Source organism: Neopelma chrysocephalum, unplaced genomic scaffold (assembly GCF_003984885.1).
Source record: "Neopelma chrysocephalum unplaced genomic scaffold, ASM398488v2 Primary Assembly neopelma1_68b, whole genome shotgun sequence".
NCBI lineage: Eukaryota > Metazoa > Chordata > Aves > Passeriformes > Pipridae > Neopelma > Neopelma chrysocephalum.
This window is the reverse complement of record NW_020897728.1, coordinates 1613765-1629453: the sequence shown is the minus strand read 5'-3', so window position 1 is coordinate 1629453 and position 15689 is coordinate 1613765. Positions and strand designations below refer to the sequence as shown.

The 15689-nt window shown below is 48.3% G+C and overlaps 2 protein-coding genes across 5 annotated transcripts in view; both read right to left on the bottom strand.

Annotated features, from left to right (window-relative positions):
- ENKD1 (enkurin domain containing 1) overlaps positions 1 to 1838 on the bottom strand; it is a 13651-nt gene extending 11813 nt beyond the window's left edge. Inside the window, exon 1 of the mRNA XM_027685310.1 lies at positions 1756 to 1838. Coding sequence (XP_027541111.1) covers positions 1756 to 1774 — 19 coding nt within the window. The 5' untranslated portion in view covers positions 1775 to 1838. The remainder of the gene's footprint in view (positions 1 to 1755) is intronic.
- On the bottom strand, positions 1479 to 13411 carry GFOD2 (glucose-fructose oxidoreductase domain containing 2). Of its 4 annotated transcripts, none has more exons than XM_027685316.1 (3): positions 13322 to 13411; positions 9161 to 9503; positions 1479 to 3830 (listed from the first exon to the last, which is right to left on the bottom strand). In XM_027685316.1, exons 2-3 carry the CDS (start codon positions 9417 to 9419, stop codon positions 2932 to 2934), a joined length of 1158 nt encoding a protein of 385 aa, XP_027541117.1. In that variant the 5' UTR covers positions 9420 to 9503; positions 13322 to 13411; the 3' UTR covers positions 1479 to 2931. The 4 variants fall into 4 exon arrangements, with proteins under 4 accessions (XP_027541117.1, XP_027541116.1, XP_027541118.1 ...); XM_027685315.1 differs by lacking the exon at positions 13322 to 13411 and adding an exon at positions 12145 to 12285; XM_027685317.1 differs by lacking the exon at positions 13322 to 13411 and adding an exon at positions 9783 to 9940.
- Between the last annotated feature and the right edge of the window lie 2278 nt (positions 13412 to 15689).

The window sequence follows — 15689 nt, the reverse complement described above, 5'->3', positions numbered from 1 at the left end:
ACCGCTGCCCCCCGGCCCCGCTGCCCCCGGCCCCGCTGCCCCGGCCCCGCCGCTGCTCCCAGTCGGCCGCAGGACACCGACCCCCCCGAGTCGGCCCCGGGTTCTGATGCACAACAGCCGCCTTGGACAAACAGGGATGGCACGGGGAAATCCGCGATTCACGGCCGGGATTCGCCTCATCCAAAGGAGCGCTCCTGTGGCCACCATCCCGCTCCGCCCGTGCAGGGCAGCTGGAGGATAGAGGCAGCCCGCGAGAAGCCCCTTTCAGCCCTCCGCACAATTCTGCGGTCATGTCTCTCGCTCACCCAGGAGTCTTGGCACCGTGTTTCCTTCACTGGGATCATCCGGAGGTGTTTTGTGCTTCCTTCTTCTCCTATAGGAACCGTAATTAAGATTTTTTTGCCCAATGCAAACATACTGATAAAGGCACAGAGGAAGGTTCTCAGTTCAAGGAAGACAACTTCATAACAGACCCAAAACTGGCATGAAATCAGCCAGAGCTGTGCTATCTGAATGAAGGTGGTGACTTCCAGGTGAGCTCGGGAGACATTATCTCACCCATTTTACATAGCACACAGACACCACAGACATTAGATGCTCAGAGAGAGCTATGGGGGGGACACCAGACCTCTACCCCTTAAAGGAAGGTTGGCAGAGATGCAGCTTTTGCTGCCCCACCTGCTACAGCTGGGAACAGAGAATAGAATCATAGAAACATACCATCACAGAATATCCTGTGTTGGAAGGGACCCACAAGGATCATCGAGTACAACTCCTGGCCCTGCACAGGACACCGCAAGAATCCCATGTGCCCCTCAGAGCCTTGTCCAAATGCTTCTTGAACTCTGTCAGTCTTGGTGCTGTGACCACTTCCCTGGGCAGCCTGTTCCACTGCTCAACCACCCTCTGGCTGAAAAACCTTTTCCTAATATCCAACCTATCCCTTCACTTTTCTCTCCCAGCTCACAGCAGGGGTGAGATTGCACAGAGCACAGGAGCAGCCAAGCTCCTACACTTCAAAACAGCACATCAGTAGACCTGTTTCTGTCAGAGTTTTACTGTGTGGAAAGTAAATACCCAAAGGTAAATACCTGATTTACACACTGAGCAAAGACAGCAGTCCCACCAATACTGCAAGGATTTTGTTTCTTACTTGGGGTCTTCCAGCTACTACAGTAAGTCAGGCTGAATAAAGATCCTGTTTTTTAACAGAAATTGATGTGGTTAGTTCAAGACAGGCAAGAGGATCTCCAAAACCAGCTACTCAACAGCTGTGGTTTGAGGGAAACAGCAAGGAGGTGGGAAATTAATTTTCTGGTGGGACTTACTTTCCCTTGGTGATAAATGGACAACACTTGCTAGGATAGCACAGAGCTGTATTGCCAGATATCACAGAGCTGCTTCTACACCCAAGTGACCCAACTGGCAGCAAAAGAGCATAGAAATAGGAAAGGACTCACCAGGTACTGGGTCCCAGCTGTAAGTCTCCTGTTCACTTTTATTAGGATGGCTTTAGCTTGACCAAATCAAACACGAGCACACAGCTGCATAAAGAATGTCCTCAACAAACACAACTTTTTATTTCTGTAGAAAACATGATACTTTTCAGGAAGGTCCAGCTTATCAAACAGCAGCGTGCACGTTAATATCCATAAATACACAGGGTTACAATTTAGTGGGAAAACATTTTTTTTAAAAAAGCTTTCAAGTACACAAAATAAACATAGTTAAAATTGGACTATCCTTTCCACATACCTGCCTCAGAGAGAAACATTTCCCAAAAGGAATGAACTTCCACCCATCATCCGCCAACAAATCTCTCCACTGGACACAAGCTGCAGGAGGACATGAAGATGGGCAGGACCAGAGGGTTAATAGCCAGTGTTTGAGATCAGGAGCAGATTTACCAGTGGCAGTTCAGTCCCTGTTCTCTCAGCTATCAGGATGTGTGTAGTGTGACAGTTACCCAGACAGCACATTAAGAGAGCTGCAAGAGGTAGGAAATACCTCCTTCCTTCCACCTTCAGGTCCCAGGAAGGTTAATGCTGTACAACTTCATTACCCACGACACCGTGGCAATCCCATGACCCTGGGAGGCATTTATTAATAGTCACAGAAATGAGAACGTGGCCCCACAGGCATGGCACCAGTGCTGCCAGGCAGTAAACACAACTGACAGACACACAGCTTATGGGAAAAAAGCTGCTGGATGCAGGCAGCCTCTGGAGTAGAAGGAATAACGTCTACAGATATGGAAGAATAGCATAATGTATCACAGACTTCCTGAAGGTTTTCCTGCCAAGACAGCAACAACAGAGAATTATAGTATCATTTAAATAAAAACACCAGTTTAAATGAATTTGAAAGACATTTGCCACGTGCAGGAAGCCAAAAGGCTGATCCTTATGTTACCAATTCTAAACCATTCCTTCTACTTTTTGTCCTACAGGAGTTTAGAGACCTCTTACATCACTAAACTCTTTTATAAAATTTTAGAAACTGAGGATTAAAATGTAAATCAGTCTCCGAGAGAAGAAAAAGGCATCTGAACAACAGATACTCCCTGATCTTGCTCTACATGCTCTCATGGTTAAATCAGACCTGTGCAACAGGAGTTGTGTCCCATTTCCAAGTCGTGCAATGGCAGGGATCTCATGATTCACTTCAGCTACTGCAAGTGCAAAGGGCAATTCAAGTTTTCCTACCAGTCTCCAAGACAAAAATTAAATGTTTGCTAAAAACAGAAACATTTAAAACTCTTTAAACAATTTAAACCAGAACAGTTCCTATCAGAACATTATTTTACACGTTTAAAAAAAACCAAGAAACTCAGGCTATTAAATAAGAATATACATATCTTAAAAACAGAGGGTTTTTTTTTTACATTACAGCCATAAGTGTTAATTGTCCTATTTTCCAAGGCAGGAATATTCATAAGTTATTTCTTTGAAGTGCCTCACAGAGGTTTTGGTTGGCATCTGGTTCCTCGGTCATCACCTCCACAGCCTCCCACTCGCCCGACCTACTGGATTTCTTGATGGCCTCCACCACACTTTGCATGTACAGACCATCTTCAAAAGAGGCTGCCATGGACACAGGTTTATGGTCCCACGTCCGACGGTCTTCCTGGTCTTGGAAAGACTGCCGCAGGGCTTGCACCATGTACACCATTCCCTTTAGGTAAAGCAGCGGGATGTCTTTAAAGCCCTTGTCCAAAAGGCCCTTGTTGACACTCAGCGAGTCTGTAAACAGCAGTTCTTCTTGGAGCGCGGTGTTTTTTTGCCCGTACAAGTCTGTCCCACGAGCTATGAGGCGCCCGGCGGACCCGACGATCATGACTTCGTGGGTGAACGACCCGGGCATGTTGAAGTTGAGGGTCACAGTGCAGCAGACCCCCTCGCTCATCAGCATCTGGAACACGCAGAAGTCGTCGCTGGTGACGTGGCGGATCCCGCTGATGGCCGTGTTCTGCTTCACAAAAGTCTTGAGCAAACCGTGCACCTTCTCGGCCCTCCTGCTGATGAGGTGAGTCAGGAGGTCGATAATGTAGGTGCCCATGGTGTGCAGCCCCCCCCCTCCCATCAGCTCATCGCAGATCCAGTTGTACTTGTGGCTGAGCAGGCTGCCCCCGTACACCCGCACGTCGCAGATGATCACGTTGCCCACGTAGTGCTCCTCTATCAGCTGCTTCATCTTCACGAAGGCGGGCAAGAAACGCAGGACGTTGCCAACGATGCTCATCAGCTTGGGGTAATACCTGGCAGCCGTGACCATCCTGAAGGCATCCACGGAGGTAGCAGCTTTCTCACAGAGCACGTTCTTCCCTATTCCTGCAGCACGAATGAAAAAAAAAAGTACATATTTAGCACAGCTGCCCAAAGGTTGTCAAGAAGTTTTTAAGAGTCAGGCTTTCCTGCTGCAATTTCAAAGGCAGGGATCTGGGAACTAAAATGGGAATGCCAAGTGCAGCAAGACTCGGTGATGCTTCCCAGATGCTCCAGTTGCAGAGGTGACAAACTCCCACAGAGGGAGGCTCCAAATAAACAGAGGATTTTTACATCATGAAAGATAAATGTCCAAATGGCACCACATGGCATCAGAACAAGACACAATTTGTGTGCTGTGGTTATAAAATTACTTGAATACCTGTACAGCCAGAGGGGGAAAAAAATGTCATGTACCCTGCAGGGAAGGGGTGAGGGAAGGGGAGATTTGATTTTCATTTTGTATTTCACCATTGCTATGAATATATTATTTTAAATAGATTTATATATATATTTACTTTATATTAAAGTGTATATATAGATATTACATATATCAAAGACATTCTTATATATATATTCTGTGTACAGAACACAAGAATTAGAAATAATGTTTAGGTAAGTGGACTGTTTGAAAAGCATTTCCAATTAGAAAGTAAAACATTTTGGTCTGCACGAGCAGCCTACTCATACAATCAGACAAAAAGTAACTGAGTTACACAGACAAGAGCTGCCCTCCCAGGCTGACCCACTGTGGCTTTATTGCTAGTGATGCACTTTGTGCTCAGCCTGAATCGATGAGGGCAGTCGATAATTCAATTTTTTTAACTTTAAAGCAGAAATAAAGTAGTACAAAAGAGCATCACAGTACAAGCTTTAACCAATTCCTACATCTCAGCTCTGCTGGTATTCCCTTTCTCATGACAGGGCTTTACTTTTCCTGTTTTTTTTCCTGTTCTATATCTGTTCTGATAAAATATTTATCTAGACTTTTTTCAATGTAACAACCAAGGTTATACCTAGAAGTCTCCAGACATTTCCTGGTGATGTCAGACCTGAAGGTCAATCACATCACACAATTTGTGCCCAGGAATTGCAGGAATCACCGCACACAGTGGTATGAAAGCTCCTCCTTACCCAGGAGCAGACTGTGCTCCCTGCTCAGAACAGCTTTTAATAGACTCCCAATGAGAAGATACTGGCACAGGCGCTTAAATCGGTCTCTCACACGCGAGGGGAAGGCAGATCCCGCAGCGCTCTCGGTGCTCCACCTCCCGGCTGTGCCCTGCCAGCCTTTCAGGAACCCTCCCAGCGGGCCAGGGGCCAGCTTGATCCCCTGAGACACCGTGCCCAGCCCAGCCAGGGTCAGCTACAGCTACAGGAGACTCAGAACTCCATTTCTAATAGACAGAAGCAAAATCCAGTCAGAAAATAACAAGTCTGCAAGTCAGAAAACCCCTAAATCAACGTGAATCAACAGCAGCTTTAATGAACAAAGGTTAAGGTCAAACTCCCAGCGGACACTCTGGCTCCCCCACTGGAAACCCCCCATTTCAGGGACCATTTCTGACTCCCCTGTCCCCAGTCCTGCTGCTGAGGGGAGGGACAACACTCTGTTCAGTATTTTGCAGGGACAGCTGAAGCACTTGGAGAAGCATCTGGAGCTGCTTCAGTCCCTGGTTTATCTGCCTTCTTGTTTACATGGCACTTGTCTCTAGCCAGGTTACAGTAAAGTACAAGCAGACAGAGAAAGCAACAGGATGTTCAGAGCACCCTGAGCAGATCCACAGTCCTCAAAGCTTGCAGAAATAACACATGGGATACAGCTCTGCAGCCAGTGCTCTGCCAGCACCACTCTCCCCCTTGCACAGCCCTGGGTCCCTGCAGTGGGGGATGGAGAGCAGGGAGAGACCCCCCTGCTGTGCTGCCTGGGGACAGCCCTGTCACACTGAGTGGTTCATCAGGTCGGGCTGCCCTTGCTCTGCTGCCCGGCCTCACCCTCACTCATTGTGCCAGCGCAGACTGAGCCACTTGAGGAGCTAAAACTGGCTGATGCCTTTTTTTGGGAGGGCAGTCGGCGCAGCCACAGCTCGGCACCACCCACCACGTTGCCTGAGTGCCAGGACAGAGACCTGGGTACACCATCACAGCTCTGGGATAATCCTGCAGCTGCCATCAGTGGGACATCCCTCCCGCTGTCCCCAAGCTCACAGAGATGGCTGTGCAGCAAGGACAAGGGGTGAGCTGAAGATGGCTACAAGGTTCCTTACCAACATAACAGCCGTGCCTTTTGTTTTCCAAGGCAGAGCAACTTACATCCCTCACCCTGTTACAATTGTTTTGGTAATGAATAACCTGAACTTTGTACCATATTGTCTTCTTAAACCACAGCTGCAAAATTTTCTGTTGAGGCCCTCACCAGCCAGGAGACCTGAGAGCCACCACACGGTTCTGGTGCTCCTCAGAGCCCTCTGTGAGCCAGGTAAGATCACCAACTAGGCCCAGTTTGGTAAAGGAAGCTTCCTCTTTCCAAGCAGGAAGGTTAAATCAGCTCACAAGTGGGTCTAAGCCCACAGAAAGGGCTGCAAGTCCTGGAAGGAAGGAGGTGGAGCTGTGGAATTGTGTTTCCTCACCTCTCAGGCAGCAAACAAGGAGAGAAGCTCATCACAGGCTGCCCTGATGAGATGCCTCAGGGTCTGCTCTGTGCACCCCTTGGAGCAAACCCCATCTGCAGGGAGCACATCAGCTTCTGCAGACCAGCACTCCACTGAAGTTCTCCTGTTTATGGCTATTCAGCTGCCTGTTACAGTAAGAGGCAGGAGGGAAAAAAAGAAAATAAAAGGTCACCATTGCCAGGATTCCTCAAACAAACCATCTACTCCCATCCAGTTGTTGGCTGGGCTCTGTACACGCAGCAGCATTAGCTTTAGCATCCTGAAGAAATTTTACTCTGAGGACTTATGTTCTGCCTGAACTTCATCTCACAGGACAAATACCCCATATTTTACACTCCACTCCAGCCAGTAATTCCACTCTGTGCTCACCTCATGCAAAGGTAGGTACATTTAACTGTGGGACCTGAACCACAACACAGACATTTTGTGAAATTAATTTAGTTCCTCTGAGATCAAAAGAAGCACAAATTTTAGGAGAGCTTCTTGCTTTGCCTGTTGTGGAGATAAACCATAAGATTACGCTGATTTTAATGTGAACTACTATCCTCTGGGCTTTGATCTGTTCTGTCTGGTTCATGAACTCAAACCAGTGTCACTGCTTTGTCACCATCATGCCAAAGTTGTACCTAGGCTTGCTCATGGATATCTGACAGCAAGAAACAACTGCACAGCCTAGAAAAACTGGGTCTTTTTCTCCTTTCTGCCAGGAACAAAAATGAAAGCACATTTTAAATTTAAAAAAGAAAAAGTATAAAAATGTACACAAATAAGTAATAAAAATGTCAGCACTTTAAAACAAACCTCAACAAAACAAAACAAATCACAACACACAAGACCATTATCACTGTACCACATCTAGTCTTTCCTAAAGCCCAGTCTCTTGGCTAGTAAACACTGATCTGTAATACACAATTCCCAGCCAATAATTCTCTAATTATAACCATCACTGTATCAATCTCAGCTTCCAGAGAAAATCTACTTGCCATCTTTGGTTCTACCCTAGTTCTGTGTTCCTTCAGAACACACAATGACATCAAACCACCCAACACTGGCTTGAAATAAGTCATGACATACTTGGCAGGAGATCTGCAAATACCACCATGAGGAACCTGGAAAGCTGAAAGACAAAGTCAGCATCACACTGGGTCTGAGCTGCCTGCCTCAGTTTGCAGATCAGAACATCTCAGGACAGACAAAGTGAAGAGTAAGTTACCCTTTATTTCTAAATCCATTCACTTCCTCAGCTTTTTCAGCTTTCCACTTCCTAAAATTGCAGTCAAGCACCCATAACACCTCTGCACTTCTGCACCAGCTCTACCTCCCTTTCCTCTTCTGGATAATGCCATCCTACAGGCTGCCAGCCTTCAAAGAAGGAATCTCAATCCCTTTTAGTCAATAATTCACCAGAGAAGATTCAGTCCTCTCCTTTTAGCCCACTTGATCATCAAGAGCCACAAGACCTAGTGAAATGCTACTACCTGACAAATGCTTAAAAGAAATTCTAGCATATCTAAAGAGATAAATTCTAACTTGCAGTTCAAATATTAAAAAAATCAGAATACCTTAAATTCAAAGGTCAGTACTTTAACGAGGTAAACAATCAAATCTAACAATATAATAAAGAAAAGAAGGGGAAAAAAAAGCCTGAAATCTCTCTCTGCATATCTAAGTGGCATTGCAAATGTTTGTGCAGGGAGTTGTTTACTTCCAAAAGAAATTACTGTAGAGCAAAGAGGCTAAGAACAACAAACCAGCCTGCCTCACATGGTCTGAGAGATTACCCACCCTAAAATTAACCCATGTGGATCTCTTGTAAACACAGTAAAAATATCACCCTTGTTATTTTCAGAATTACATGCAAACTGACACCCACGCTGTGCTACAGGAGAGGACATTAACACTACAAAGTCACACTGGAGAATTAAGAAATGTCAGGATGCCTGGGCAGTTGGCTCCCCCCTCCCTGCCCAACCAGTCTGGGATGTCATCCCTTCTCTCCCAGATGCCTTCACCCAGCCCATCTTCCTGCATTCCTCCTGCTGTCCCCAACATCTGCCCTCCTGTGTCAGGTGGAAGGATTCCTCCACACCAGTCTGCTATGGACATGGATGTCCCAGCTGAGCTCCAGGTGGTGGCCAGGGTCACAGCTGGAAACAGCAAGTCTCTCAGATGCTAACTCACAAGATTCTATGCATGCAAACATTTTTTTCAAAGTCTTTCAGCTTCCAAGTTTGGTTTTATTTGTGGGGAAAATAGAAAGGAGAACAGAACAACCCTCCCATCCCAGGCAATTCTTGGTTTTCTAGTGCAGAACATGGGAAAATTAGAAATTAATTAAACAACTTAAGTTGTTTTGTTTTGGGGGTTTTTTTTGATTGCTTTGTTGTTTTTTTTTTATGAGCATGAAAACATTTTACCTTCTCATTATTATCTCTGATACAGCTGATTTTTATTAAAAACTCACTACCTTAAGTTCAGCCTGAAGAAGACATGAGATATTTCAGCCCAATTGGTTCAAGCAGAGCTATAAGCAATTACAAACAGGATTTTTACAAAAAACCTAGGTAACCTTTCTCACAGGCAGCGCTACCAATTCCACACAAAACCTTTTAGCACTGCCTTTGCCTGTTGGTGCAACCAGAATTGTGCTGGGGTAACAGCTTCAAATTTCAATCTGCCAGCGAGCTACAGATTTTTGGCCCAACTCCAAAGATAAAAAGGTACCTAGAGCCTTCACAGCAATCTGCCGAGTCAGTGGCGGGGGGATATTGATGCAAACCAAATCTACGTCCTGGTGCAGCAACACATCGTCGGTCCGACTCGTGTAGAAGGAGATGTTCATTTCCTCTGCCAGCTGCTTGGCTTCCTCTTCAGTCTTTCCCCACAGTGCCTCAATGGAGAAGCCTTCTGCCCTCAGCAAGGGCACCAGGACCCGGGCGGCGCTGCCAGTTCCAAACACACCCACTCCAGGGAGCATTTTCATCCTTCATTCATTCAACCATCAGGGTCTACACGTAGGCCTTCGGTAGAACATTTGGCTCCTCAGCTTGCTGTCCATCCGCAGTTCCTAAAATGTGAAAAGTTTTTAAGTCACTATCAACAAAAGGCACATATTGGTACCAAGCACATCTAGCCCGAATGCCACCTCCTGTCCTTTGTACAGCATTCTAACACCCTAATAAAGACCCAAACCCCCAAAACCTGCAATCCGTAGAGATAACAGCATTGAGGGACAAGTCTAAAATGCTATTGTAGAAAAACTGTAAGAAAGCAGCTTGACAGAGTCTGAGCATCTTCTCGGCTTCAAAACTCAGCACACAGACAGACAGTAGCACACAGGACAAACCAGAGACAGCGAGGCACAAACTGGGAGCAACAGGAAGCACCGGGGGAACAGGACACAGAGTCTATCGCACCGGCAGTAAAAGCAGAGCTGTTTTAGTTGTGATGATGTAAGTCCCTAAACGAGATAAAGGTTTGGGAGATGAGGTAATATCTTTTATTAGATCGATTGAGAGAGCTGGAAATAATAGGCTTGCTTTGAGGCACATAAATCTTTCTTCCAAATTAAATACACAAGCTGAAAACAACTACTTGGACCTTAACAATTTTATGGCAAATTGTTAAGTCGCTCCAGAGAACATCTAGGAAATATGTCCTGTGGGGAAAGCCTGGATTCACTGTGCTTGTTTTGCCTGGGGAGGAGAATGCTATAGAGACACTGTCAGTGTTTAAATACACAGCAAACTGCTTTCCAGAAAGGAGAAGGACGCTCCTCTGTGTCCACTGTGGGTAGTTAAAAGCTTTACTTAACTTGGGACCATTAAAAATATCTCCTTCTGCCTATGCTATTTAATCTCCAGGAATGCAGGGTTTGAACACAATCATGATATTCCCTACACATTTGGCTAAGTCAACACTCCTTTTGTTCTTTTAAGTATTTCCTGGTAAATTAATTCCTTTGATCCCTACTTGCCGGTCTGTCTTAGCACAGCTTCTGGCCACAACTGCCCAAACTGCCTTTATAGCACCAACTTCAAGGACAGATGTCAGAAGTCTCCTCAGTCTGTGACGCCAAAGAAACCTACAATCCAGCTTTTGTTCCATGCCTTTCTGAATTCTCATCTACTACACCCACTCTTGACCTTTTCTGAATTTCTTTTTTCAGAAAGAAAAACATGACGAATTCAGTTTTCGTTAGAAGCTCACAATGAAAAAAGCAAAGACCACGTTTAAAAAGAGAACTGGTACCAGCACCAGATCAACACCTTTGGAAAAGACCCCCACAAGCAGCAAGAATCACGAGCTGTTTCAGGAAGAGAGAGTTACTCACCTCCCCGTTCTAAGATACTCTCATTAAGTCACAGCACGTGAAAGCAAATCCTGACACAGCCCTGGGCAGAACCAGCACACAAATCAAACTGCTCACAGGGCAAGTGCTTTGTTTGCAGTCAGCATCTTGTTAGTCTGGGGGTGCCCACACTGCCCAGCATCTGTTATATCAATGCAACTGCAACCCCGACTGAATTTCTAGGTATTGTTGTAATACAGACACTAAACTAGGAAACAGAAACAGCAGCACTTGAGAGTATTTATTCTGAAAAATGCACAAATGTTTACAGATGCCATAAAATGGCTTATAAAATATTTACTTAATTAATTCAGTATGTTTTTCCTTATTCTGTGTGATGCAGTGTTTGCAGTGATCCTGTCGTTGACAGTCTTTATAAAGATGAACGAGTTCATTGGAATAAACTCCTTTTTATACAACATTTAGCAGAACACTCAAATATGCTACCAACCAAGATCAAAAGGATCTTGAAAATATTTACTATTCTACATAAAAGGGTGAGATCCTGGGATACTGGCAAGGAGGATGGCTTGTACCCAGGCTTGTTTTATATAAACGACACAAATAAAAATGAAATTTTGCAACTGGATGGACAGCAAGGGAAACTTTTGAAGTCCCCACACATCTATATTTGGCAGTTTATGGGCTGGAAGAACTAAAAATGCTTACAGTAGAAAGAGCATCCTCTTCTTTTTGAAGAGACACAAAGCAAGGTGGAAGAGAGACCAGGAGAGTGTGTGCCTGCTTGCACCACATTGCACAGATGTGCTCAGCAATGTCACACTTACACAAGATGACAACACTTTAGAAAAGGTTGATTTCTTTGAAAATGCTCTAAGAGCACAGCACAGCATGTGCAGCAGGAGACTCCTGCTACTCAGATAAGCTGATTTCAGTAACAGTCACTCATTTTAAGTGTTATTTTTTCCTGTGTTCTATCCAACTGCCCCTTTAAAAAAATCTCAGGTGGAATTCGTTTTAAACTCACTTATTCCTCAAGTGATGTGCTTCTGCACTGGTACCACTAAGAGCTATTGGCACAAACACACAAAAGCTGCTGATTTACTGCCATGGACCAGCTCCTGATGCTACAAGAACAGCACTGTGCCACCACAGAAGTTCCCAGAGCACTGTCCTCTGGAGCTCGACATGCACGTCTGGTACTTCCCCTCTCAGTGGGGGGGAAGCAGAACTGGGAGTAATTCAGAGGAGATCAAAAGCATCAAGATCTTCTCATAAGGAAGATCTAAGAAAGGATTCCTCAGTTTGGAAGAGATGCCACAGGTAATAAAGTCACCAGTGGCTTTGGATGGAGAAAACCTGAATTTTCACTGTCCATCACCATACAAGAGCATACCAAATAGAGCTCAGAGAAGGCAGGAACAAAACAATCTGAAGGAGGCAGTTTCTTGCAGCAGACTCTGGTAAGCTGTGAAGAGCCCTGGCCATGCAACAGGGGCACTGTTTCCATCCAGCTGGTCACTGCTGTTGAGTTTACAAAGAAAACAAAGATTGTAACAGCAGCTGTACAACTAATAAAGTTGTTACTGGTTGTGACATCCTCACAGATCTTAAGGATGCAGGAGAATCTCTGACAGGTTTTCACACAGGTTTTCACTCTGAAGCAGGGCTCTCACACCTGTGATGTCACTACACTGCAGAGATCTCCTGTGAACAGAGGTGCTGCCTCAGAGCTGTCAGTTCTGCACAGAGAACAGCAAAGGTGACAGAAATGCTGGTAGAAACTAAGGGCATCACTCTGTAAGCCAGTGAGGTCTCTGCAGGAATAGAGCTGGGAGAACTTCCCTGTACCACTCTGAGAAGCTGGAGGTCACCTCCATGGCCTGGAGTCATTTTTTCCTGCCAAACTGTTCCTCCAGCCTTCTGGCACAAACATACCTGAGGCTCTGCATGAAACGGTTCATGTGCTGATGTCAGAGACCGATGTGCTTTCGACACTAAACGTGCTTCTAATGCAGTGCCAGCGGGTTGTGTGATGCCCCACGAGCCCACAGCCCCACGCAGCTCCCGCCACACCTCAAGACGAGCCCAGCAGAGCGCCCCGTCCTTCCTGTGCAGCAGGAAAGGCCCCGTTCCTGGCACACCACTTCCCACAGGGACCGCCTCAGCTCAAAGGTGGCAGTGGGGACCATGCTGGAGACAGCAGCAGCTGGAAAATCCTGGACACCAAACTGGCCCTCACACGAGGCTCCTGACAGGGCCGTGGCAGCCCCGGGGATGCCCCTGGCACTGCCCACGGGGCTCTGCATGACCGGGGGTGCGGGGCTGGACGGGGCAGGGCTCACCTGACCTCGCCTCACCTGTAGGACAGGGCAGGGCTCACCTCACTTCACCTCCGCCCTCATGGGGCTGTACGGATCAGGCCACACCTCACCCCACCGGCCCACCCGCAGTTTGTCCCACCAAGACTCCGGGCCCCTCCCAGCCCCGCGCCCTCGGGCAAGGCTGTGCCCCCCTCAGGGCCCGGCGGCCCTGGGGAAGCGGAGGAACCCAGGGGTCCCCCCCGCCCTTACCTGTGCCCGGCCGGGGCCGCCCGGGTTGTCCCGCCTGGCGCATCCTCGGGCCGGGCGCGCTCCCGAGGCGGCCGCGCGCTCCCGGGGCGGCGCCCCTGCGCCGGCCCGCGCATGCGCGACAACCCAGCACCGCCCCACCCCTCCGCCGGGCAATGGCTCGAAACATGGCGGCGCCCGGGGCGGCTTCACCCGCCGCGTGAGGGAACGGCCAATCCCGCGGCCGGAGAGCGGCGGAAAGGCGGGACTTCAGGTGACGGACAGCTCCAACAGCCAATGGGAGATCAGCGTGGAGCTCGTCGTCTCCGCGATAAGCACTAAGCTGAAGGGCTTTAGGTTCTAGAGGCGGTTGTGCTCTGGGCTCCAGGTGTGTCCCCGTGTCCTGTACCGGGGTCCCAGGGCAGCCACCCCCCTCTTCTTGACGTTTCTCTACCTCAGGGAGACTGGGACACCTTCAGTCTCTGCAGCCACGTCCTGCTCGGTGACCACCAGCACCCGGGGCTCTCGTACTCAGCCGCTGGCTGCGCCAGGCCCTGCTGTGTGAGGGCTGTGGGCCCTCAGGTCAATGTGTCACCCCCCCGGCCACCCGGGCAGGTTGTGCTGTGAGATTCCCAGAAGCACTCTGGGTCCAGGGGATCTGTGTCTGTCTGTTGCTCGAGAAGGAGCTTTGTTAGAGACAAGCCAGGGACAGGATCCTGCTCGGCAATGGCAGATGGGCTTTTGGAGACCCTGGGGAGGGCAGAACACCACGACACCTAAAGAAAAGCCCCCTACAGCCACCACAGCCCTTCTCCTCACACTACTCCTCATCCTCTCCCAGCATCGCACAGGAGGCTTCTCACCGACTCCCAGAAGTTGGGAGAGGAAGACTCGGTGACAGGACATCAGGCAGGCGCTCCTGAGCACCTTCTGTATTTCCCAGGTTCACTTCAAGGCAGTGGGGAGCTGCTGAGGAGCTCTGCAGCCTCCCTCCTGCTTTAAACATTGTGTAGTGCCTGGTGTAGTCGCTGACTGACACAAGGCATCTCATGCGTTATTAACAGCATTGTCCTTTCCTGCTTTCCTTTCTCCTTGGCGGCTTCCTGGAGTGTTGCTGTGGAGCTGGAAGGGGCTCTGGTAGGAGAGGAGCTCTGTAGAGTCAGCAGAAGGCAAGACATTAACCTTCAGTTCTGCCAGCACTGCAGTTGGGAAGACTGGGAAGGCACTGCCCCCTGGAGAAGGTCTTGCTGAGCCCCATTCCTGGGGAGATGCTGCAGATCCATCAGAGAGGAGGAGGTTGTGCATGGAAAGGGCTCATGGTTTTTGCTATCACTGACTTGGTCTTACTGAGCTCTGTTAATGACCTGCCCATTTCCCCGCTGTCCTAATTGGAATGTAGAGAATTCTCCTAATTGAGCAAAGAATCCCACTTCCTAAGGGCAATCTAGGCAAGGCTTGTACTTATGTGCAGTACACCTGGGTCAGGATGGCTCCTGTCCATCCTCTGCACCAGAGACTTTGGAAGGTGACCGCAGGGTTTGCCTGCTCCAGGATTTGTGGATCCAAGATCTCTGAGATACGTGGAAGGGCTCACCTCATGTTCAATCACCTTCATCAGTGCCAGCAAATGTGAGAACTAGAATAGGAATGAAAGGGAAGGAAGCAATAAGTACGTGTTGTTGTGCAGTTGTGAGGTGAGAGGAGAGGAAGCCTCGAGTGCAGAGAGGAAGTTGAACATCAGAAAGACTGTGGGAAGAGATGAAAGAGTCAAGAGGGGAGAGCAAGAGAGAACAGAGCCTCTTGCTTCTTGTTCTTGTGGATCTTGTACCACAAAAATCTAGTTTTCTGACCCTCTCATCAGTAAATACCCTGCTGATGTTGCTGTTTCCTCAGGTGGGTTGTTTTCCAGATGAGACCTCAGCTGTGCTTCAGCCAGGACATTCCACTGGGTGGAGGAGAAGAGCTCCAGTGAACACCCTTTCCTCCAGGAGACACACGTGGCTGGGCTGTGTGTGCCTGGCAGGTTTAGGGGCTGGTTGCTGTGAGGGGAGTAAATGGCAGGTGGGAGCAGGCTTTGCTCTGAGCACAGAAGAGTGATGGCAGGCAGTGGGGAGCAGCAGAGATTGCCCACACGGAGACTGGGGACACAGAGGGCCCTGCACCTGCTGCCCGTGCTGCCCATGTCCCATTGGTGGCAGGGGTGACACAAACTGTCTGGCCTGGTGGGCATTCCTGTCCTGGTGGCAGGGGGATACAGGGGGATACAGGGGGCTGCCTGCAGCACTCTGTCCCTGCAGAGCAGGAGCTGGGATCTGGGTGCTCATGGCCAGAACAGGGGACAAGGGGCTGCTGCGGTCCCTGCCTGGCTGGGGCTTGTATATCCCACAACCAG

Excerpts from the sequence above, each read along its gene's own strand:
- GFOD2 (XM_027685316.1), bottom strand. The coding sequence starts at position 9,419 with ATGAAAATGCTCCCTGGAGTGGGTGTGTTTGGAACTGGCAGCGCCGCC. Across the intron at positions 3,831-9,160 it reads GATTGCTGTGAAGGCTCTAG|GAATAGGGAAGAACGTGCTC; the intron begins GTACCTTTTTAT and ends TTCGTGCTGCAG.